The sequence below is a fragment of the Acinonyx jubatus genome, chromosome D4 (genome assembly GCF_027475565.1).
Source record: "Acinonyx jubatus isolate Ajub_Pintada_27869175 chromosome D4, VMU_Ajub_asm_v1.0, whole genome shotgun sequence".
Classification (NCBI taxonomy): domain Eukaryota; kingdom Metazoa; phylum Chordata; class Mammalia; order Carnivora; family Felidae; genus Acinonyx; species Acinonyx jubatus.
Genome location: NC_069391.1, coordinates 12,944,257 through 12,970,341, shown reverse-complemented (window position 1 = coordinate 12,970,341; position 26,085 = coordinate 12,944,257). Strand labels below are relative to the sequence as shown.

The following is a 26,085-nucleotide window of genomic DNA, read 5'->3' as shown; positions in this document are numbered from 1 at the left end:
GGTTCATGGGTTTGAGCCCCGCATCATCGGGCTCCGTGCCAATGGTGTGGAGCCTGCTTGGGGTGCTCTGTTTTCCTCTCTCTCTGCCTCTTCCGTGTGCTCTCTCTCAAGATAAATAAACTTAAAAAAAGAAAAGGCTTTTAAGTATGAAGATGACATGGCCAAATTGGGGGTTTGGAGAGATGACTGAAGCAGGGGCTTGAGGATAGATTTGAAGGGACCGAGTCCTCCACAGAGTCCTTAAGATACTACAGTAACCTAAGGGAGGGCTGAGGAGGGAGCTGCAAAGACAAGAAAGAAAAAAAAAATATATATATATATAATGAAAAGATAATTGTTTCATATCACTTTAGTATGTTATATATGATCATATGTTATATACATTTATAACTATATATAACACATCCAGTCTCCTAAATAATATTTATATAGCAAAGCTATATATGATGCTATATAGAAGCATGTTATATATAATACATAATGATACACATACCATTGTATATATGATACACATATATGTACATATGCTACACATATGCAATATGAGTCTATATAATGCCATCTATAACTAATATGTAAAGTTGATCATCTAGGAGATAGGATGGGGGGGTGGGGAAGTGGAAAATGTCAAAGATAACTCACGATTTCCTAATTTTTTATTTATTATGTTGTTCCCAAAGGCATGGGACACAGGAGTGACTGGCGAGGGGCAAGGGAGAATAACGAACTCAGTCTGGGTTCAATGTGCCAGGGGACCGTGCAGGTTGAAGTGCCCAGGGGTGACCTGGATGTTAGGTCTGTGGTTTAGAAGACGGGCTGGAGCTGCAGAAAGGAACTTCGGAGACGTCAGTGCAGGGATGTCTCTGAAGCCAGGGGAGCTGAGATTTCTACAGCATCGAGGATTAACTCCACATACAGAAGAGAGTCGATTTGTTTCCTTTTCATGTTCAGGGGAAAGCAACTTGTCCCTGAGGCTAACTTATCTTCAGTGAGAATGATTTTTGAATCATGAAAAAACTCAAAAAAAAATTAAAATTATAGAATTATATACATTTTATTATTATTCATGTTTCTGTAAAACATATGGGTGACACAGGCTAAAACAGAATCAGGCATTGAGAAACAGAAAGATAGTTAACTGGCTAGAGGGCAGCGAGGATGGGTAGGGGTAGGTAGGCTTGACAAATGGGGTGGAGGTGTGCAGATGGGACTTCCCAAGTAGAAAGTGCATCTTGAACAAGGACATGGAAGGTCTGACAGATTGCATGACATTTGGGGTGTCCAAGCATTTGGGTCTGGTTTGGGGGAGAACGTGTTTGGGAACAGACCGTGGACGGCCTCATACACCTGGCTCATCCTGTGGGTATAGGTGTTCGGAAGTGTCTTAACTCCCCTCATGATTAGCTCTCACTTCAATGGGCTTTGTTCCTCTTCCTCCATTTTGCTTAGACCTTCTGCCTGGCTTGTGTTTAAACATCCTGCAGCACTCAGGTCAGGTGTCGCTTCCTCCGGGAAATCGCCTGTGCCCTCACCTCCGTTTCCAGCTTGGTCAGGTGCTCGTTTTCTGCACTCTCCCGGCTCCCAGATCTTGCCTCTATCATCGCACGTAATAGTGCCCAGGGGCCGTGCCTGACCATCATTATACCCGCCACGCCTGGAGCATGGCAGAGGTCAGTGCATGTCTGAAGAATGAATAACTTGCCTTTTGATGAGGTCACCCACCAGAAAGCTTCTCAATGGGGAGAGATCTGTTTTCAGAAGAGGAAAACTTAATTTGTTTCATTTTCTACAACTAAATTTTATATTCTATTTCTAGCTTACAAAGGTCGCAGGACATATTAAAAATAAAATGCCATTGTACGTAATTTGTAATCCTAGCCAAGTACGACCAAACACAGAAGGAAGGTACAGTCCCACATCCTGGGATAAATTCGGACAGATCTGTTTTTCATACCTGGGATTCAAGTCTCTCTCTAGAGACCACTACGGAGAGCCTGCCTGAGAATAAACCAACCCAGATGAAAACACAATCAAGAGATAGATTCCTGACATTATCATTTGAACACCTGGACTTTTCAGTTACTTTTCAGTGAGCCAATAAATTTCTTACCGTAAGGTAGTCTGAGTAGTGTCTGTCACTTGAAAGGTCCGGACTAACCTGCTCACACAGCAGGAGCTACAAGTCTAACTCAGGGCATACCTGATGCCAAAGCTTTTTGGGCCTTAGTATCCTCACGTGTACAATGAAGGGATTCAGGGGTGCCTGATTGGCGCAGTTGGTTAAGCGTCTGACTCTTGATCTCGGCTCAGGTCATGATCTCACAGTTCGTGAGTTTGAGCCCCACATCCGGCTCTGCGCTAATGGTGCGGAGCCTGTTTGGGATCCTGTCTCTCCTCTCTGCCCCTCCCTCACTGTGCTTCCTCTCTCTAAGTAAATAAACTTAAAAAAAAAAAAAGATACAATTAAAGAAAACAAAAACAATGAAGGGATTTAGCCTGCACCCACACAATTTTTTTCAGCGGTGATGGTACTAGGCATGGATGGCTAGTTCTCTATCCCAAAAGATGTGATGAGTAACTGACAATATTCATGGCACAGCAACCAATCGCTGTAGTGGGAAAACAGCCAGACAATACGTACGTGGGAGGACATGGCTATGTTCCAATAAAAGTTTTATTTTTGCAGGCACTGAAATTCAAAATTCATATAATATTCATGTGTCACAAACAGTCTTCTTCTTCTTCCTCAATATTTTAATGTAGAAGCCATTCTTAACTTTGTGGGCTGTACAAAAAAGAAGGGATATGTCAGTTTGCCAGCATAACAAACACCACAGTAGGTGTTTGCAGGCCTGGGTTCTACTTAATGCTTTCCCGATAACCTTGTGATCCTAGCCAAGTCCCTTTGTGTCTCTGGGGTTACTCTTTTTTCCATCTGGACAAGGAAGGGGCCATATAGATGAGCCTCTCAAGCCCCTTTGGCTCTCAAGTACCACACATTTGATTTTTCATCAACAGATATTTATTGAGCATGTATTATATATACCAGGCATTGTTTTAAATGTTGGGCAAATAGTAAATAAAAGTTCCTGCTCACATGGAACTTACATTCTAATGAAAAAAAAAAAAAAGCTAAAATAAACTTATATATTAAACTGGGTAGTGATAAGTACTGTTAAGAAAATGAAGAAGGGGAAGGATTGGGAAATGATGGGGCTGTGATTTTAGAAAGAAGTCAGGTGGCCTTTTGATCACTGGCGTTTGAACAGACACACGGAACAAATGAAGGAGTGGGCTCTGTGGAACAGCCAATGTAAAGGCCTTGGGGTAGGAACTGCCTTGTATTCAAGAAATAGCAAGGAGACCAGTGTGGCTGGAACACAGTGAACAAAAAAGGTAACAGGTCATAAAGACAGACAGGCAGGCAGGGGTTTTATTCTAGGTGTGATGCAAAGCTCAGATTTTAAAAAGGATTGCTTTGGCTGTGTGGAGAGTGGACTCTAAGGAGGCACTAGCAGAGGCGGGGAGATCGTCAGGAAGGCACTGCGAGAGTCCAGGCAAGAATGACAATGGTTTGAACAAAAATGGTAGTGTTGGGGAGTCGGGGGGAAGTAGCTGGATTCAAGATGGGAGTTTGAAGGTAGAGTTGACAGGATTTGTTGAAGGACTGGACGGGAAGAGGAGAAAAAAAGAGAGATCAAGGATAAATATGATGGGACCAAATCGTACTTTAGGAACACAGTGATTACATATAAGAAATATTTAACATTCAATTTATAAGGCAATAATAAACCCTGTTCCTTTTACACATAGTATTATAAAATTACCAATCTATTTGCTGATTCAGAAATTAACTGTATCTACCTTAATAAACAAGGGACAGGGCTCTAGAATATTTGGTTTTAAAAAACTTTTGCTATTGATTTTTGACATGCTTTGAAAAACTTGCCCCTGTGTAATCCTCTTTCCCAACACTGAGATACCAATTACAGAAAATCAACTGGCTAGAGTTATGTTTTGCATTTGACAAAATAGGAGCTGAGATTAAGGATATAGCTCACACCTCTTTCCTGAATATTTCCCTCAATTCTTCACTCTTGTAATTTCAAACGCGTCGACCAAGTTAACACCTGTATTTTACAAACCTTTCACCAGACTGGTTTCAGCATATTTAGGACACAGTTATTCTCTGAAACCTCTACTCTGAAGGAAGGACCAAACACAGTGTGATACTTTCAGGGACTTCCACTTGTGGCTTCTTTTCACATGGGTATGTTTGCTGTGAGAACCACTCTCCTCATCTCTAACAACAGAAGTAAGGGAGGCATACGGGTGGAGAGAATGGTCTTTGAGGTTCACCTCTAGCCAGAACCTTCTGCAGGAGAGAACACCCTACCTGGACACCCTGGCCCAAGGCTCGCAGGGAAACGAGCCTACCAGAAAACTGTAGTCTTTATGCTAGAAAATAAACAAGAGACACAGCCACGCAGACACTGTCTTGCATTTATTCACACAGAGGAATTAAGAATCCGTACAAATAATGAACATTGCTTTAAATACAAATAAATAGCTCTGGTTTCTAAAGGAAACAACTCTAGATAATTCAAAGTTATGTATTTTCTAAGTTCCTATTAAAAATAGACTATTTTGCATTAAGTAAGTCCTACTCCACCATAACCCTTTGAGGACGTTAAGGATAAAATGGTGAATTCTGTAATCTAAGAAGTCACCAGAAAAATGGGAGATGATGGTCCCACCTCTCTGAACTATCCCCCAAATGGAAGGAGAGTTACTTGCATCGGAGACAGAGCTAATAAATGCAGAAAGTATTTAGTATCTAAAGATATCTAAAAAGATTGACCTTGGGGAAGGGAATGAGAGTTTTCTCTGAACCAGTTCTATGAACTTTGAAACCTCACTATGCTCAAGATTTGGTTCAAGTGTCATAAACTCACCTATGCTCACAGGAAGACTTGAATTCCTAGAATGAAAGCTTCCTCTTGCTAGGGCCGAGGATGGTAATGCATCTGTCATCACTAGAGATTAAGACCATTTACCTGGTAAAGATGCAAAGGTGCCGCCCAATGCAACAGTCCCATCAACCCGGCACCAAGAGGACCAAAACCGCTGACAGAAACACACTCCCAGATCCATTCGTTTATTTTTCTCTCTCCGTTGTTGCATTTAAAATACTCAAACTGGGAAAACCTACCCGAGCCAGAGAGTATGTTTTACAAAGGAAGAATCATTTTAAAGTCATGCGGTCTTTCCAGCCTTTAAGAACGACACAAATCATGAGCTCATTGCAATCTTGATGCCAGAGCAGGGCCTGCTCTGTGGACTTCCTGCATCCACCGCGTGTCCCCTCCTCACCCGGCACAAGACAGTTCAATTTCTCCTACTCAGACCCCTACATAATTATTAATAAATAGTATCCTTGACAGAGATCGATATATCAATGTTTAGATTTTCAGAGAAAGTTTGCTTTCCTATTTAGACTGACCATGATACAATTCCAAATAGAACATACTCATGCTATAAAAAACAATCTCATGCAATATGCGCAATTGTAAAAGTCCCACGTTAATAACAACATTTGGCATGTAGAAGGCAGAATTATTTAGATTTTTAAAAAATGATCACTCAAGAGTCAAAGCTGGGTTTCCGAACAGAATTCGTTGTGGTATCAAATGCTGGATCTGATTCTACGGTTTTGTTGACGTGAACAACTTAAAGATGTACACCGTGTTTTCCTAACAAGATTTTGAAACAAGAACCATAATTCTTAAACAGATTACCACAACTTTTGTTCAAAGAATCGGCTCCCTTTTGCCAAGAACTTTTTCTTTTTTAGTCTAGTTGGAGGGATGGATTTCCATAATAAATTCTGGAACAACGGTTCTCAACATGATTCAGAGTTTCTCACTTCCCTCCCTCTCTCTTACTTTTTCTTTATCTTGTAAGGACGTTTGAGCATAGAAAAATGCTCCACTTTTTTTTTTTTTTCTTCAAAAAGATGGATGTTAATAGATTTAGTTTCCGGATTTAAATGTTATTTTTTATGTCTGCCTTTCTCCCTGGCATACTATATAATGTTTCTGGAGTTACAAATCCAAACACACCAGCCAACTAGAGCATCCCAATGTTCCAATCACAATTTTGGATACAATCCTATTTATTCTGGATGACGCTCAATTCCACACATACTTCAGGGAAGAAACATCCATGAGAACATCCAAAAATGTTACGCTACCAAACATTAACAGTGATTGTGCTCTGTTGGGTAGTACCATTCACATCTACAAAGTACAAAGGCAGAGGATTTCAGGTGTGAAGACCAATTGGCTTTTGCTGCTACAATAATTCATAACCATCATCTTCGAGATTTCCAAGCTGTTCTAGAATAAGGAGTAGTCCTTTTTTTATCTGGAGGCTTAAAGTAGGAATAAACAGGTGCTGCTGGATACTCTGCGTCAGGATTTTCTGCCATCATTTTCAGCTTGGCTTCAATGGCTTTTATCTTAGCAGTGACACTGGAAAAAGGACAGCAGAGGATCAGAGCGGGCCTGAGTGCATTCTGAAAATACTCGCGTACTTTATCTTCCTTGTGTCTTTTTTGGCGGATCAGAGAAGCAACAAGATACTCAAATATGAATATGCGAATATTTCACATAAAACACACACACAATAACATTTTAAGAAAAAGATCAGGGCTGCCTCGGTGGCTTAGTCAGTTGAGTGTCCAACGATTTTGGCTCAAGTCACGCGTGATCTCGTGGTTTGTGAGTTCAAGCTGTGCGATGGGGCTCTACGCTGACAGTGTGGAGCCTGCTTGGGATTCTGTCCCCAATCCCCACCCCTCCTTCCCTCACACGCACTCTCTCTCTCAAAATAAAGAAATAAATGTTAAAAAACAAAAACAGAAACAGAAACGATCAAACCTGAACCATCTATTAAATTTTTACCAAAAACCCAGACACTGTTAGGAGTACATCACATATGGCTACATTTAATCTTCAGACACACACACTGTTTGACACTGTAGGGCCTGGCAGATAGTAGGCACTCAAATAATTCATAGAGAAATTGAAAGCAGGGTCTTGTATGAATGAATAAACAAAATGTGGTATTAGATCACATTTTGGAATATTATTCAGCTTTTAAAAGGAAGGGAATTCTGACATAATGCCACAACATGGATGAACCACGAGGACATTATGCTAAGTGAAATAAGCTTGTCACAAAAAGACAAATATGGGATGATTACACTTGTATAAGGTACTTAGACTAATCAAAATCAGAGGCAGAAAGTGGCACGGTGGTTTCCAGGAGCTTGGGGGAGGTGGGAATGGGAAGTTATTACTTGATGGATATAGGGTTTCAGTTCTACAAGATGAAAAGAATTATGGGGAATGATGGTGGTAATGGTTGTACAACATTACAAATGTATTTAGAATCACTGAATTGTACACTTCAAATGGTTTAGATGGTGGGGTGCCTGGGTGGTGCAGTCGGTTAAGTGTCTGACCCCTGGTTTCAGCTCAGGTTATGATCTCATGGTTTGTGAGTTCAAGCCCTGCAGCTCCGGCCTGGGATTCTCTTTCTCCCTTTCTCCCTCTCTCTCTGTCCCTCCTCTGCTGTCCCTCAAAATAAATAAACTTAAAAAAAAAAAAAAAAAGTAGACCAAGACTAGGTCAAATAGAGTTAAAAAAAAAAAATGGTTAAGATGGTAAATGCTATTTTATATGCCTTTCACCATGGTTAAAAAAAAAAAATTGGAAAAAAAATTCGTGTAAGATTGAAAACATTATAAGGTGGGTTATACTCATTCTGCAGATGAAAAAACTGAGGCACAGAAAGGTTAACTTGCCCAATATTCTTTAGCTAGTAAGCAGTAGAGATTTGAACACAATTGGATTCAAGAGCCCATGCTATTAACTACCACATTGTACCATTTTTTGAATCACTGAGTAATAATGGAAGAAACACCTTGGAAATCCTACAAAATCTCTTTTTACTAATAAATGTGTGTTTATAAATTCAATCATTTATGGAGTTACAATGAGCCAGGCACTGTGCCCAGAGTTTTACTGATATTGTTTCTAATCCTTGTGATAACATCCATGTTTTATAGATAAAGAAATGCAGGGAGGTAGTAACTTGCCCAGGGGTCACACAGCTAACAGACTGCACGGCCAGGATTCAAACCCAGTTTGTTATCACCCAAACCCCTGCTCCTTCCTCTCCATCAGGTTGGGAGCTGCACAGCCCTGTATCAGAGAGAAGGCGTGAGGAGACACTGCCCACGTTGGGAGGAATTCTCTTTGATGGAGGTCATTGCCATCCCTGGACCAGAATGCAAAGCACTCAGGCAGTGGATATTCTATGACCCCTGGTTTCCTTTCCATTTGCAAAGCGGTCAGTGATCTATAGTCAGGGAGACAGAAACCTGGAAGGGGATGTATACAATGGTCTTTCAGAAATCCTCAAAAAGTGTACATCTGCTCCTATATACTCATAACTTTACATGGTCAATGTAAAATTAAAACCCTAGGTTACAATAAAAAAGAACACCAAGGTATTACCAAGATGCATTCCAGCACCTTCTCCTCTCCATTAGTGGGATAGCCAGCTGTTTGTTCAGTAGGAATCACCAAAAAGCAACCTTCTCTAATTAGGTATAGATGTTAATAGAAAGATGTAAGCTGAGGTTCTCTGGATAACAAAATAAATGGAAAACACTAGGCTGTTTAGTATAGACACAAACACTGAAAATAAAATTAAAGACATGCTCATTGTAACAGAGGACAGCAGACATTAATGCAGTGGTCTCCTCCCAACAGGAGTTAGATTTATAAAAACCTCCATGAAAACTGAGTTGTGATCATGGAGATTAAAACTTTATGGGGAAAATGGCATAGTGGATAGGGTTCCCAGTGAACCTACAAGAGTCATCATACTTTTTCTTTTTTTTTTTTAATTTCTGGGAGCACAAAATAGTAAAAGAGGACAAAATTAAGAAATATCAATTATAATAACTATTATATTTAATATGTGTCATCGACATATTAAATATATTATATTAAATGTTATAATATAAAAAATATAATTTACCAAATATTAAGTATTAAATATTTTAAGTGTAGTAATCTTGTAAATATATAAAGCAATGACATTAAATTAGTAACTATAAAATTAATTTACTGAATTTTGAAGTCCAGTAGACCTAGCTTTGACTCTGGAATCTGTTATTTGCTACCTGTGCCATCTTGACCAAGATATTTTACCTTGCTGAGTGTCAGTTTCCTCCGAAATAAAATGAGTGTTACAGTATTTTTACCGGCATTTTTATAATGAAGTGACATATGGCATGTGAAGTGTTCAGCACAGTGCCTGCTTTATAGTAAACTCAATAAATCCTGGCTATTGTTATTGTTAAAATTTCTCCCCAGGCTATAATGCAGGGGAAAAACAACAACAACAAAAAAAACCCAAACAACAAAAACCCTCTACTTCTGCTCAACCATCCACTTAACTTCCCCTTTCTCCACCCAACTCTTCATTCCTTCTGTTTTGAATTAACTCCAAAGAAGTAACTGACAGTTTGTGCACACTAGAACCAACACAGCTACAGTCGCTGAAGTGGCCCAGAGAATGAACGAGCTGCACACTAACACTCTGCAGAAAGGAATTCACGGCTGGGGAGGAATTAGCATACGTATAATGACAAAGCCAGCAAGACTCAAGCCCTCATTAAAATGCTTGTTTTCCGCTTAAGGACTGTCTGACCGTGCCTGCGTATTCCTGCGCCAAGCACAATGGCTAGTACGCGGCAGGTATACGCAGCTGTTTTTGAGTGAATGAATTCTGCAAGTCCGTGATCTTGGGGGTATGGAGGGAGAGGCTATTACGCGTTCTAGAGATTAACTGAACACATCTCTCAAAATGTCAGAAGTTGACAGGTTCTATTACAAACTAAGAGTCTAAAGGTCCACTGAAGTACGAATGAAGGCTTGGAACGAAGCAGTGGCTCACGCTCTCGAATTCTCGTTTGTGTCCTTCTATCGCACCCCATCTTACCTCAGGTTAGACTGAGTGGGCTCAGTGCTGGAGGACGGCTCAAGACTGATAGGAAGGATCTTATCATTCTTGTTATGATCATATCTCTGAAAGAAAAAGGGAAATCACTTCACTTGAACAAAAACCAGCCCTTTACTATAGTGCATAAGTTCAAAAACTCCAACCCCATCAGTGTACCGTTGGCATATTTCTAGACAATCTTTGGACTGCTTTACATTTAGAACCTATGCGAAACTCCACACAGGTTTGGCCTAAAAGCTACAAATTTAGAAAAAGAAGTTTAAAAGAAGCTTCCTATCTAGCCACTAGTCTGCCTTATTTGGTGGGGAAAGAACTTCAACTTTCAAATTCACAGATGGTACAAATACACAATAGGAGTCCCCTCTTACATCCTCTTACAGTATTTATTTTGCTTTATTCAAAACACTTTAAAATTCTGCTAGATTTCTGCCAAGCACCAAGCATAACATTCAACTCTCAACAGGTCTGAGTGGAGAAGAAAAGTAGCAATAAAAGCTTCCAGCCATGGGTACAGAAAACATCCTATAGCAAAAGAACAGTTTAATTTGATGTCAGATAATTACACACCCTTGTAAAAAGTAAACTAAATATTAAAGAGCAATCAGGCCCTCTGGTCAAAGACTTATAGGAGAAGAGAACTGCAAGGCACAGAGATTCTTAAACGAAAGATGGGAACAGAGGATGATTTCTCTTGCGTGTCTTTTCAATGAGGCACAGAATGAGAAAATGACAGCCAGTCTGGCAAATGAGACTTGATTTTCTTTTGAGTAAAAAAGCATTTGGTAATTCTCCCCGTTGTTTCTATGTTTAAGGCAATGTGTCCTAGAAATTGAGAAGGCTCTGTGATTACCTGAGATACTCAGAAGGATACAAAGTGTTGGAGCTCTGTTTTTTAGTCTGGACACCCAGCTCCAAAGTTTAATTTCTGTGACTCTTTACTGGGAAGCTTGATGGGTAGGGGGCCTCTGATCAAAAGCCGTGCTCCTATAGCTAAAGACTGGAGCTCTAATTTTAACCGCTACGGATCTTGTTGCAGGCAGGTCTGTCAACACCCCACCACGAAGGAAGCAACTCAACGCTTGGGATTGCTCTGGTCCACATCCTTCTCTACCTTTGTGGCAGGTAACACAGAATGCCATTCTTTTCTTTCTTTTCTTTTTTTTTTTTTAATGGTAATTATCTTTTCCAGTGCATTTTTCCAAGAGACCAACTATAAAGATGAACAAGGCCATTTGCCACTTCTAGGGCCTTGGAGACAATTCAGACCCTGCAAAGTCCCACAAATAACTCTCAAACTCTCTGGAGTGATGAGATGCCAGGAATTTAAGCACTCATACAAACTACCCATTTCTCAAGCGTTTAGAATAAACATATTCAAACTCTCCACAGAATGGAGAGGCTGGGAACAGTCTAATAATGCCTAAAGCAACTAATTTTAAAAATAAATGCATTTTTTCCTCCAAAGAACAACCCCCACCAAAAACATGATAGAGGTCTGAGTATACACATCAGCCACATGGAAAAATCAATCAAAAACAGAATCTGTGGGTATGTGGAGAGAAACAATGAAGGAACTTAATCCCTCCTGAGATGTTTCTCAAAAGAAAAATCTGGCAACACACATGGTAAGTACAAGTAGGAGACCAAAGTATGCCTGCTCCAGATGTGAAGAGGCTGAGATGCAAACGGGTAAGTGGACAACAGTCTTTTGGAAAACTCCTTAGGGTGAGCTTGGTGTGGTCTTTCTAGCCCAGCAGGCTTACCTTGACTTGAGCATGTGCCCATCGCACCACCAGCTTCTTAGACAGAGCCAGCTTGCCATTGAGACACTGGATGGCTTGTTCCGCTTCCTGTGCAGGAAAGGGACAGATGTTAGTCAAAAATTCATGTGCCTCATAGGGCCTCACCAGCTTTGAAGGCTGTGATTCCAACCGGACTGCTTCTGATAAACAACTGGCAAAGGATTTACAATTTAAATAAATTAAAAAAAAAAAAAAAAGGCACGATAGCAGAAAGGGTGTGAGTTTTATAAAGTTGGTCAAACAGAAACGCCAATCCTGGCTCTGCCAATTACTGGCAGTGGGATAGCTGGCAGGTCCCTCCCTTAAGCTCTGTGAATATTAGCTTCTTCATCTCTAAAACATGGACACTACTACTTGTTCCTCACTGGTTGGAGGGAGGAGGAAGAGTGCATGTAAAGAAAGCATGGAGCACGTGGTAAGCACTCAACCACTGTTAGCGCGTTGTTCTTATCAGGGGATACCTTTCTATACACTTCTGTCTGCCAGGACCCACTGTGCTAGGAAATCTACCGGAACTATACCCCAGACGAGGGCTTACACTCCCTGGATCCAAAGTGAGAAACAGTAATGGCTTCAAAGGATACGGAGTGAAGGAAACTAGGCCGGAAAAAGCAGGAGTGAGTCAAAGAGCCTGTGAGCAAGGTATTTGTGTGAGCCAATCTATGCACCTGGTTTTGGGAGCCAAAAGTTCCCTGACCCTTTCCCCATCAGATACGGGAGGAACAAAGTTAAAAGGAATTCCTGAAGCTGGATTAAGAGTCACTCTAGGACATTCCCAGGAAGCCTGGTCGTACTTTTCCATCCTGCCAAACCTTCTCTGCCCCATTTGTATCCCTGAGGCATTCAGCCAAGTGTAACCCACATCTACCAGGGGGTGAAGAAGCTCTTAAGGAACCGGAGCAGGAACAAGAGTGGATCTGACACTGCAGTGTAATACCACCAGGCATTCCAGTCTGGTTTTACTGGTGATTCTCTTATTCCTCCAGAGCTCGCCAGCCTGACAGTCAACAAACACCTGAGTGTTCACTATGTGTCAGCCATTGGACAGTCACTGACATCCTCGCTTACCAGTTAGAGAGACAGATAAGAGACATTTTATTCTCCTTTTTAGTTTCATCTAGGGAATTAGAATTCACATGGCATTCTCTATTAATTCTGCAGCATCGGCAGTAGTAAGGAGATAAATGTTTTAAAAATGCCAGCAAGGAGATAAATGTTTTAAAAAATTTTTCCTATCTTTGTATGTCATTTCAAAGTTTGTGTATTCAACAATATTAAATGCCAACTGTATTTTCCTATGTACCCTCATCTATTCTCTCAACTTCCTGTAAGCAAAGGAGGGTATTTTTAATCCCCATTTTTAAATGAAAACTGAGCCAAAAGAGGTCAAGAGACTTGCCCAAAGTTCATAAATAAAAGAGCCAGCAATAGAAGCTAGGCTTTGTAATTTGTAGTCCAGTGTTTTAAAACCACCATCTATCCCCACCATGACCACTGATTTTAATTGTCTGTAAGAATGCTCATCACACTCTATCATTAAGGAAGAATAAAGTATTTAAAAATGCTAACCATACGCAGCATTTTTTTCACTTCCCTCATTTAGAATAGCAATGTATCTCTTAGTGCCTGTCTCATTTGCAAAAGTTAGAGGAGATGGAAAGCACCCCCAGCACCGATAAGGACAAATGACACTCTCATATAGTCTCAGAGCGTACGGATACATCATTGCTTGAAGGCAACTGGCAGTCGTATCAAGAAAAAATATGCGTGGCCTTTGTTGATAGCATTCAGTTTCCATGTATACAGTAAACGTGAAAATAACTAGAGGTATGAAGATATTCACTAGCATACTGTTTACACTTGTGAATCACTGGGGACAACCTAAACAGCTAATAACTGGGGATTAGTCAAATAACTTATCATACACTCCTACGATGAGATACTGTGTGGTCATCAAAAATGATGTTGAGTTACATACAACAAAATATATAAACATTAAAGATCTACATCAGTGAATTTTTAATTTTTTTTTAACGTTTATTTTTGAGACAGAGAGAGACAGAGCATGAACGGGGGAGGGTCACAGAGAGAGGGAGACACAGAATCTGAAACAGGCTCCAGGCTCTGAGCTGTCAGCACAGAGCCCGACGCGGGGCTCGAACCCACGGACCGTGAGATCATGACCTGAGCCGAAGTCGGATGCTTAACCGACCGAGCCACCCAGGCACCCCTACATCAGTGAATTTTTACATATAAACAGCCACACTGGTGAAACCACAGTATCATGATACAGAATGTTTTCTGGATGTGTAGTAGAGGACAGAAAATTTTTAATAGACTTTGAGCGGTAAACAGGACGATATGACCTTATTTGAGTGCTCTAAGCTCTATACGTGTGTATGCATGTGTGAATGTAATGAAAGAAGAGACTAGAAAGATCTAAATAGTAACAAGAAAACTAAATATTAACCAGACTAAATATTAACAAGAATTATTTCTGGGTACTGGGCTGATAAGGGAAGTCACGTCATCTATATTTTCATCTGTAATTAATATGTACTACTTTTATAACAAGAAAAACATCCAAATACAGTATTATTGAAACAATAACCAGGCAATGTCCTTCCATATGGCTACTAAAGTTATAGAGAATACTAACCAGTATCTCTGTATTTAATAACGTTCAAATTCAATTTCTTTATCAAGCCATGTCCACTTAAAGGATACAATTTTACTGCAAGAAGATACATGCGTATATCATGCTCTCTTCCTCCATATATATTCAAATCTGTACGCATTTGTTCTGAGACACTGAGAAGAAGGGTACATTTTTAAGAAATCAAAATAAAAGAGTTTGTGGGTGGCTCACCACACAGAGGGAGGGCTTCTGCACCACGGGGCAAAACTATTGAAAGAAAAGGAGGCTTTGTTGGCCTGCCACTAAAGGAACAAACAAACCAGAACAGGGAGGAGGATGTCCATGTGCTTAATGTGGGCACCCCAAAGCATCTGGTCAGAAAAGTAGGTCAGCCGCCTCAGACCGCGAGCCTGGGGAGGGTCGATTTTGAAAGCCGTTCACCCGTTCGTTTACCGAGGGTCTCCTTTAGGACTCAGGGCGAGGCACAGAGGGGTGAGTCCAACACGGCTCTTGCCCACAAGGCACCGTGACTTGTGCTCGGGGAGAGAGGACTAAGTAAGGAGGAGAGTATGGGAAGCACCGTGAAAGGGGAGAGGTTTCATTACCTGCTTAGTTTCGAAGTTGACAAAACAGTACCCTCGAGGCTGTCCCTCCAAAGCACCAGACTTGTGAAAGAGGAAGTCAAACTGCTTCACTGTGCCAAACTTCTGGAGGAGCTTGAGGAGGTGATATCTGTAGAGAAAGGACAGCCCATGAGTACACTGGGAACTTGGATGGCCACTCTGGCTGAAGTGGGAGATAAAAGCAGGAGATGATTTACCCCAGGATAAAATCTTGCCCCCCCCCCCCCCCCGCCCCCCTGCCTTCTCCCAAACTGCTGTGTTAGTTTATTTGGCAAACAGACTTGTTTGCCTCTATTTGGAATGGGAACTAGAATTGTCATGGCTAAGCGTCTGTCCAGCACAAAAATACCAAACAAAAAACCACACCTAACAAACAGCTGTCTGGCCCAGAAGCACCATTTGTTTTTCTTTTGGAGAAAAGCTCAAAAATAGTGTCGATCTATTTATTTTTAATCTCTTGGCAATGAACTAGCATTTGTGAATAACTACAACTCCATCAGGAACACATACCCACACTCCAAAAGCCAAAGCCTACCTTATCTCAAAAATAAATAAAGTAACACACATTCACACAAACAAACAACTTTGGAAGACTTCTGTAATAGATTCCATAATTAATCATTAGCCCTGAATTGCACTCATGAGAAACTCTGCCAAAAACCAAACCACAGCTAGCGGCACTTCCATACGTGCCTGTGAGTTTCAATCCCTGACGTGACTGAACGTTAGGGACAATGTGGAACCACAGTGTGACTGAGGCTGGTCTCATACAGGGCAGGAGAACCTGGCCAGTTCTATAAATCACCCAGCTGTGGATAACTAATCAACCTCAGTTGTTTTCACACAGTTTATACCTTGGAGCACGGCCGATTAAAGAGTATTGATGGCCCAGGAAGACATTTTTTCCTGGTAGGAGGTTCACCCCAAGCTCTTGCTTGCCATTGTGCCCCTTATCCTCTTCTTAGATTCCTTTCTCTAACACTTATTTGGTTTCTATAGAGCTTTTAAGTTATTCAAACAGATGTGGCCTTAACAGGTTGCTGTGGCCAATCTCAATTCCGACTTCCTGTCATCTGATGTAAGGGTGAGACAAACCAACAGCTCTCCCGTTTCCTTTTCCTTTGGCCTTCCTCCTGGCATCCTCTACACTATTCAAATGGAGTCAAGGCTTTCTCTAAACAATGCTGTCCCTGTGATACTAAAAAGGTATCAGCCCACATGCTAAATCTGTTATTACTGGGAATTCTACCCCACAGGGAGTCAGTAGAGCTGTCGTTACAGCCACATTTATATTCACATTGTTTTCTAGGAGAAACTCATCAAGATTTTACTCTTGAGTAACAATCTCCTTTGGGAGGCAGAAAGATATGAAGGGGATCATAAGCTCTACATACTAAATTTGATACTAATGTACATCAACAAGCAAGCCCATTATCCTGGATCAGGTGCCTGACACAATGGAGCAAGAAAGACATAATACAGGTCTTGCACTGGGGCAGGATGCAAGGATCCCAAGGCATACTGTGAACATTAATCTGGTCTTTAGACCTGTTTTGAAAGGGAAAGCAATTGTAACTCCCTAGTTTCCAAATTCTCAGCTCCCATCAGGAGACCTCAACTGCTGGGGAGGATGCAGGCGTGGATTCTCCAGAGGAAAAGGGAGACACCTCAAGTACAGATTTCTGGTTTTACTTGATTTTTGAGTAGGGGTACAACAAGGGTGAGCCTCTCAAATGTGCAGACAGATATGGGCTGGAAGAGTCTCCCCTGGGTCTTTTTTTTTTTTTTAACTTAGTTTTTATTTTTTTAAGTAATCTCTATGCCCAGTGTAGGGCTCAGACTCGCAACCCCAAGATCAAGAGTCTCATGCTCCACCAACTGAGCCAGCCAAGCACCCTTCCCCTGAGTCTTTAACTCACAGCTGCATCTTCCACTTAATATACTCATTCAAACCTCAACACTGTGCCAGGTGCCATGAATGGTGGGTCAAACCCGTTTTTCTAAAAAACAATCTAAGGGCTGCTGTGGGCCGGTCATCTTTTCATCAGCTCCATTCTGCTTAAAAGCAGGAAGGTAAGGCGATCGGCATTTCCTAGGAAATGAATTTTAATTTACTCAGAAAAAAAAAAAAAGCCAACAGATTACTCTTTGAAAAGCTAACAAATACGTTCTGCCCGAGAAGTGCGACCTTAAGATTCCAGGAACATCTGCTTAGGTCTGTGTCTTTCAACTTCTCCAGGATTTCTTTCCTTGTTTGATAATTTCTTGAAATTATCGGAACACCGAAACAAAAGGAATGAAATGTTTACTATTTTGCTTCCTGGAGATGGGGACTGTGAGCTCTGATAGTGAAAAAAAGCCTGAAGAGTCTTGCTTTCACATCTGCAAGCACTTTCACGTGCTGCTGAAGTATGGGAGGGCTCACGACTCATCAGAGCCTTGCTTCACTTCATGAAATGTGGGGCCCTGCAACTTTCAGGAGCTAGTACACCAGTCCCAACATATTTCTGCAACTTAGTGTTTTCTGTAATGGTCTTGAAAATGGCCTTCCTGCCTAGTGACAGAAGTAATTAGTCTACACAAATGTTAAAATAGACACCTAGACACCTACTACTTATCAAAGACCGTAGTAGGCACTTGAACCATCCAGATGAATACAACCAGGTCCTGGCCTTCAAGGACCTCACATTCTGGTTAGAAGATAGAGATATGCAATCAAAAAATTGCAAAATGCTATGATACTTGCACATAGACGTATGTACATGAGCACACAAAGAGGCCCAACTGTGCAGGAACATGGTGGTTACTGAATATTATGTGCAAAGAAATAAAGGCGAAAGGGAATCTGCTTCATTGGAAGAGAGTAAGAGTAGGGCAGTTAAGAGATGAGCTGAAAGGCAGGCAGGGGACAGACTGTGAAGGATGTTGGTGTTCTCAGTGAGGGAATTTTAATTTGATGCTGTAGGCAATGGGAAGCCAATGAAATGATATTTAAGACTGTTTTAAATGCATAATTTGTTTTAGAGAAAATTTTCTTTAAAACTTATAGAAATTACTATTTGCTGGGTCTTTATGTTCTATGCTATTAAATAGTATCACTGTGTTTCAAATTTAAGTAGCAAACAGTAAAGGCTGATTCGTGCAAACCAAGGCATTAAAAGAAAAGCATGAATCATGAAGGAAAAACAAGACTTAGCTGAGAAACACAGGTTACTTTAGGGTTAAACACACATTCATGCGTGTACTCCCCTCTCGCATTCCAGTTCACCTCTGAAAGTCGGCCTCAGAAGGACACTTCCACCTGGATGGCTCTCCGCTGCTTTTAAGTTTACTTAGTATAACCCAGAATGACCTCCCCTCCAAACCTGATACCCTTTCCAGCTATTCCACCAGTCAGTGTGGACATGATTCTCCATTTCTTAGGCAAGAAACATCAGGGTCATCTTCAACTCCTGTTCCCCTTCCATCCATCACGTTCTTCATCTCTCAGACTCACCTAGTGGCTTCCAAGTTCACGGTCTCTACCTGGGTGACAGATTGGCCTAGTTTCTGGCAGTCTTTCCTAGCTAATCTTCGGCATCAGTCTTTGCTCCTCCAACCCACTCTCCATACTGACGTCTCATTTCTCCACTAAAACATCACTTTCATGTTGTCAGCACCCTGCTTAACACTGCCAATAAGTCTCTTCTACAACAAATTCATACTTCTTGTCTGAGTCAATTTTAAAGACCCTGTATGCATCTGATAGAACTCCATCTATCCCACTGCTGCTTTCACCCTCATTTAGTATTCAACCTTCCTTTAGTCAAAAAGGTCCTCCTGATAGTCTGCTCACACATTCTTTCTTATTTCCACTTACACCTTCCATTTAGAATGCTCCTTCTTGTACAATTTTTGCTGGCTTTGTTTCTTCTCATATTTCTCCTCATGAATTACGTGGTGGCTATTGATTTGACTTTCTATGCAAAACATTTAATATTTGAAAAAGAAAGCCTGGATTAATCCTTTCAGAGGAAACCACAGTGTGGAAAATAGATAATGTCTAAGGACATTAACTTTTTTGGCTTCTCTGTTGCAGGCACTAGCAACGATATTTGGAAGTACTGTTTTTACCCTATGGTTAGACTGGGTCCCACGACAATTTAAAAGAAGTCCTTATATTTTAAAATTTAGAATAGGACACTTTAGGCTATGCTTGTTCAGTTAAATGGACTATTAGAATATCTGAGCAAGGAGCACTAAATTAGGTGATGGGAAATTAGTCCATGGCTAACTATTTCAGTATACTGAGTCACCTCACTTAACTCTTCCTGTCCTATAAAACAGGGAAAATATTATCTTTCTCCTTGCCTCACAAGGTTGTCATGAGCTTAAACAAGAGGAACTAATACAATATTAGAGCCAGAAAAAATGTTCACCCCGTTAGTTGAACATTCTCACTTTGTTGGTGAGAAATATGACGTGTGATGAAGTTGGGAGGAATGAGAATAATGGAACCTGCTACCTCCACAAATCATACGTCATCATTCCCTTAAATCTAAATTCTATGACCTATTTAGTCATACAGATATTCTTGGCAGCTAGCATAGCCAAGAATGCTATGGGGAGTACTGCAACCACAAAGTACTGAACACAAACCAATGTGAAGCAGGATATCAGAGTGCTAGACAGTCAGTTAGCAGTACACATTCCTCTGAGAGGAGACTGATGGGCGTCCCATGTAACTTGATCAGGACTCAGATTAGTAATAAGCACATACACATAAGATGACTCGAATTAATTATCAAAAAAACTGAAAAATTGAGTGGAAAAGTCTTTTTTTTTTTTTTTAAACTGTCTCTGTTACCATTCATCACAGTAAATATACACTATAAATTGTCTTCTAACAAGAGGTGAGAGGCCATTTGTATAAGAGGGGCATTCAAATCAGTTTATAAGAGATCAGGAAGAGGGATGGTAAAGAGCAGGGGTATGTACAGGAAAGAGATAAGAGTGTGCTGAAAGGGGAAACAGCAGGAACTAGCAGCAATTTGTGGGTGGGGTTTAATTATGAAAACTGGAGGACGCTCTGCAAACTTCTCTCAAGAATCATTAGTTTATTTTTTTTCCTTGTTTAATTTTTTATTAAAGTTTAGTTATTTTCAGAGAGGAGAGAGCGAGCGAGCACATGTGCAAGTTGCGGGGTTTAGGGGGGGCAGGGAGAGAGAGAATCCTAAGCAGGTTCCCACTATCAGCGCAGAGCCTGGCGTGGGGCTAAATCCCACTAACTGTGAGATCATGATCTGAGCCAAGATGGAGTTGGGACGCTCAGCTGACTGAGCCACCCAGTTGCCCCATGAGTCATTAGAAGTTTAAAGATCTAGATTCAAATCCCTTCTGAGATTGAACTATAAGCCAGGCACCCATATTCACGTAAGATACAACATGCAATCCTACAATGCCTGGAAATGACTGTATTTTAATAATTCATGTAGGCCCATCATTACCCACCTTGAGAGGAACAGGATCTAGAAGTTTATGTAACTCAAAAACTTGGAAGGAAATCACACATTTCCATAAGACCTACCTTACTAACATGCTAGGTTTCTTTGCTATAATTAAGTAAATTAAATGAGATAACGCTCAGCGTTTCATGCTAACCACAGCTACGACTGTCATATCTTTAAAAAGAAATTTATTATTATTTAATCAGTGTGTTTGGCAGAGAAAATGTTTTGAGATAAGGAATCCATAGAAGAAAAACAATAGCAGGTGACACAGAAGTGGGGAAGCCACAGGTAGGCCCTGCAAAGCCCTGATCTGCAGCTCAGTCCATGATGTCCACCTTTGGCCTGACATAAAAGGGGCAGAGATACCAGTGGGAAAGTTTTGATTCAATGTTTCTGTTAATGCTCTAGCAGAAGAAAACATGGATATACTCTTAACTTCTGACATAAACTGAGGTGGTAGATGCCCATTTGAACTTTCCTATCAAGCAGCAGGACACAATCAGAACAAGAGTCCCATTACGGTGAGTTATAGCCAAAACAACGAACAGTGTTTCCATGTTCCGATTTCCATTCAGAGAAGCAGAGGTGGGAATGGAAACCACTCTGGGGAGCAACCCCTCACAGCCTGGCTTTTAGATGATGGAAACAGCTTCTCTGATCAACACTCATAATTGAGAGGCTGTGCTGATTCACACATTCATTCATCCTCAAAGCCATAAGCCATAAAGGGAACCAAAATAAATGCGCAGTCCACAGTCCAGGGCCCCAGTGACCAAAGTAACATAATATGGGGACAACATATGTTAAAGGGCATAATTCCTAGAGGAACCTAAAGTTAATTTCATTTAGCTGATCTGAACTTCAGCAGAATTAAGAACTAAACTTTCTGTTACCATCCTGACCCATTAGTTCACATCCCTTTCCTCTCTCCCAGTCCCAATCCTATATACACCTCCTCTTATCCTAGACTCAAGTAAGCAGGTTCTCTCGTCTCCTCTCACCTTGCCTTTAACACTATTCCACAGGGACTGCCTTTTAGGACTGATGACATATTCCACACCTGCTTTAAGCACTGATCCCACACAGCTGGATCTATTCACTCCTTACCATCCTGCCACCAACTACAGCCCTGAACCTACTGAACAACTGGGGGAAGGAAACACCTCTTAATTCTCTCCTGCTAAGAAAGTACTTTCCACTATAATGGCCACAATGGAAAGAGTGGGGAGTCAGGACAATTTAATTAGTTGTGTTACCCCGGGCAAGGCACTTCTGTGTTTCAGATCTCAGTTTCCTCTACTGTAGGGTAAGAGACCTGGGTCCTATCAGAGGTTTTCAAGTGTGCTCCATGGAGTCCTGTAACATGGAGTCCTCTAACTGACTGCCAAAGAAAGGGTGGCAGTTGCCAAAAGGCTTTGGGGGGACCTCTTCCCCACTTTAATCAGCACAGCTCTGAGCTTGTATTTTATAAACAGGTTCTGATTACTTTAAGACAAGGTTCCTCAGATTTAAAAAGTTTGAAAACTGCTTAGTGTGGTACTTGGCACAAATAGGCACTTGGCACACATTAGGCACCATACCATTTAGTGAATGAATGAAAACCAAAGGGGCTGACGTGATTTCTAAGATGCCTTCCAGCTCTGACCTTCTATGGTTCCATGGCTGCTTAACATGAATTACAGCCAAGCGGTACCCTCTGCCCGTTGGTGAAGGTACCGAGACGTCTGCCGGTTCCCTCATTTTGAGAAATAAAAGTATGCTGTGGCTTGATTCTAGAAAATAATGTCCTGTAGTCACTGGGTACAAGGATTCAAATTGGTGAAAAAAAAAAAGAACATCTTTGGCAAGTAAGAAAAATGAAGTATATGTTTTAAAGAATACCCACGTCTGTGTTCTTGCAGAACAGTCCAAATATAAGAAAAATGTCAACATAACAGGTTAATAACAAAAGCATGTACCCTTCAAAGGTAATTAAAACATAAATAAAAGGGCGAAAATATATCCTACATCTCTTGAAAATTCTTCTGAACACCACCACTACAAACATCCCAGTTTTGTAGGCAACAAATTAAGATGACTTAGACTCACTCTGTGATCTTGGGGTCCAGGTTGCCAATCCATAACCGGTGCCCTTCCTGTAGGGAACCCTCTGAAAGGATGGATGCGTTCTCCAGGGGAAGAGTTTTGGTTTCTGCTTCCATCAATCTCTATGAAATACTAAAGAAAACGTGAACATTCAGGCAGGAGAGGAGCAGCAGTGTGTGAACAGGAGACTTCAAATTCAATTCAACAAACATTTATTCAAGGAGGGCAAGCCCTGGGCAGTTCTTCAAAGGCCTCAGTTATTCCACAACCAGGGCCCCAGCACCAGTTCCCTTGGGACAGCTCCTCTGGCAGCCAGAGTGCAAGAGCTTCCATTTAAGGTGAAAGGGGTGTGGTTCTGCGTGCAGACACTAAAGTTTTCCTCTTTTGAAGCCAGAGGCCGACTGGGCGGGAGGCCAAAGTCTTTATTACTACATGATACTCCAGTTCAAAAACTGTCACCCAAAATAAGTCTTGGAAACCACCAGAAAGAGAGTCTTAATGGCACTGAGGGAGATGGGTGGGAAAGTGCAGTTATACGTCTCTTCCTCATGGATGAGGCAATACAGGAAATTTAAAGCTATAGATTTAGGAATCAGAACTGGGTTTGAAAGCAGGCTGTGTGACTTGGTGAATTGCCAGAACATTCTAGGCCTCTGTTCCCTCATATACCCTATGAATGGAAATAACAGTTTTTATCTTACAGGGCTGTCAGGAAGACTAAAGATAATGCATGAAAAATCATTAAACACTGCATCAACAACAGTAAGCAATCAATGTTTGCTAGTATCATGTTTAATAGTTTGGAAGAGACTCAGAGAAGAGACTAACTTCCTCCTAAGTCATTCCAGTTGCATGCTTACTAGCTGCGTAACCTTGTGCAAGGTACTTAGCCACTTGTGCCTCAGTTTCCTCATCTGAAAAGAGAATGACCCTTCACAAAAGTTGTGCAGATTGACTGAGTTAACACACTCAAAGCATTAAGAACAATGTATGGCACCTGAGGAGTTTTCAATGAATGTTAGCTTAAATTATCACTAGTCTTCGATCTGGAAAGGACTCACCTCACAACCAAAGGAGGCTGAGGGTTATGATGGAGACAGTAGTGGCAAGAGAAAAAACGCTGGTGTCAGAAGACCTGGTTTCCAATTTTGGCATTTCCATTGGAAGTCACTTCTTTCTAAGCTTGTTTCCTCATCTCTACATATGAAACCTTGCCCTGCTTGTAACTTAAGGGTGCTGAGAAGGCCAAAAATGAGATGACAGATGTAAAGCAAAGCTTTAACAAATATATCATGTGGTAGAGAAAGAAAAAAAGGGCTGGGAAGATGGCAGGCTGTGCCAGACTTTACAACTCCTTGCTCTAGGAAACAGATACTATGTAACCCGAAGTGCCTCAGAGGATAGTGCTTGTAGGAACGGTCTTAAAAACAGCAGATGACATACACTGATCACTGCCATTACCTCTTATTCATCTCAGCATAGCCCATGAAGTCTGGTACACAGTGGGTGCTAAGTTATTGTTAATAACATGTTTATCCAGCCCCTCACGTGAGGGTATTATTCTACCTTTCCCACTCATGTCTTCAATGTGTTCAACAAAGTGTGACAAGCAACTGCTAACTGCTAAGCCCATGGCTATGTGCTGAAAAAAGAGAAATGAATAAGCTTGTAGTTCTTGCTCTTACCTCCTGAGAGAAAGGTGAAACACACAGAAACAGAATCCTAGGAGTGGAAACAGACCAGGAGAAGCATTCTGTATTCTCTGTGCTTTCCTATCCTCCTATTTTCCTACAGATCATTCATTCATTCCAAAAAGAAAAACTGAGCTTCTATTTCTAGGCATTGTCTAGGACAAAGCAGTGACCAAATAAGCTCTCTGTGCTTGGAATGCTCATGGTTTGGAGGAGGGGCGGGACAACACAAACACAAGATAAATAAACAAGGTATAATTAGCGACAGAGCTGCAAACACAATTTAGCAAGGTGATCTGACATGGAGACTGGGGTTGGACTACTTCAGCATCAGTGGAGAGGGAAGGCCTCTCTAAAAGAGACAACATTTGCGATGACCAATCATAGGACCTTCTCGGATTTTCTCATGTCTGAAAACAGGAATACCCACTACTACTTAATATGACAAAAGGGTAGCATGTTTTAGTGGCAAGAGTGTGGGATACGGGGCCGAAAGATCTGTATTCAAATCCTGGCTTTGGCACCCAGTTATTGTGTGACTTTAGCTAAGTGTCTTTCCAGAAAAGCTTTTCCTAAGAGTAGAGCCATAGCCACCTTTTCTTTCTGTATACTGCTCGTTCAACGTTATTTACTATTCTATTTTCTGTTTCCCTCACCAGAATGTAAGCTCCTGGAGGACCTTCCTATCCTGGACATAGTTCCATTCACAGCATTTAGTACACTGCCTGGTGCTCAATATTAACTGAATGAATGAACGGGGCTCCACTTGGAACCTCATTTTCTTCTTCCTTTCTAGAATGGGCACGATTATCCCTAACTCATGGGTCGTTGAGGGGTTTAAATAAGAGTATCTGTGACAGCTTAGCACTAGGCCTTTTGTAAAAACGTAATAAGATCAAGATGTCATGCGACCATTAAAATCTTTTAGGTCTGCAATGGCGACAATCCCCTAGATTAACAGAGTTCACAAAAAACGCTTGTTACATCTATCCTCGCAGTCAAACTGCAGCCGCCTGGAAGGCAAGAATAATCCTACAGGGAATAAAGTCCAGAGAAACAAAGCCACTTGTCCCTAAAGCTAAGGGTAATGGCAGGGTCAAGCCTGGAACCCCGGCTTCCCGATTCCTGGCCGCGAATTCCCAGCTGCAATGGGTCGTTTCTCGGATTGTTATTTCCGGGCTAGCGGCGGGACAATCCGGGGCGGGGCCTGAGAAGCCGTCTTGCTAGGGCAGCCTCCTCTACGAGCCCCTCGCGGGGCTGGCGCTCAGGTGCAGGGGCGCCTCGCGGCGGGACTCACCTCGTGGCCTCGGCGTCGTCCCCTCGGCTCATGCCCCAGAAACAGGTCCCGACCCCGCAGCCCGACGGCCCTCCAGGCGCGTCCACCTCAACGTCGCCCGCTGCCAGGCCGTCGGTGACGCGCTACGCCTGCGCCGCCGCGCCGCCCCGTGACGTCATGGCGCCCGCGCCGCCGCCGTCTCCACGGTCGCGTGTGTCTTTTCCTAGTATCCTGGGCGATAGCTGGTGAGTGGCCTCTGCACGGCCTCGAGGCGCGCGCTGGATCCGGGTGCCAGAGACCTCTACTCAAGCATCTCTGGGGAACCTGAGGGAGTCCGATCACCGTACCCTGACCGGTTCCATTCGAATCCGGCTTGACCT

The 26,085-nt window shown here is 41.8% G+C and overlaps 2 protein-coding genes across 8 annotated transcripts in view; one reads left to right on the top strand and one right to left on the bottom strand.

Moving 5' to 3' along the window:
* Positions 1-4,491: 4,491 nt before the first annotated feature.
* On the bottom strand, positions 4,492-25,877 carry RBM18 (RNA binding motif protein 18). The gene is made up of 6 exons (XM_015084810.3): positions 25,727-25,877; positions 22,742-22,870; positions 15,147-15,273; positions 11,865-11,951; positions 10,081-10,166; positions 4,492-6,533 (listed from the first exon to the last, which is right to left on the bottom strand). The coding sequence occupies exons 2-6, from the start codon at positions 22,852-22,854 to the stop codon at positions 6,374-6,376; spliced, it is 573 nt and encodes a 190-aa protein (XP_014940296.1). The 5' UTR covers positions 22,855-22,870; positions 25,727-25,877; the 3' UTR covers positions 4,492-6,373.
* MRRF (mitochondrial ribosome recycling factor) overlaps positions 25,733-26,085 on the top strand; it is a 65,570-nt gene continuing 65,217 nt past the window's right edge. For 5 of the 7 annotated variants that reach the window (XM_015084802.3, XM_027035034.2, XM_015084804.3 and 2 more), the window contains exon 1: positions 25,757-25,950. In XM_015084802.3, the coding sequence (XP_014940288.1) occupies positions 25,757-25,950 (194 nt within the window). Of the gene's footprint in view, positions 25,951-26,085 lie in introns of all 7 variants that reach the window. The other 2 variants (XM_015084801.3, XM_053204669.1) reach the window with 2 other exon arrangements.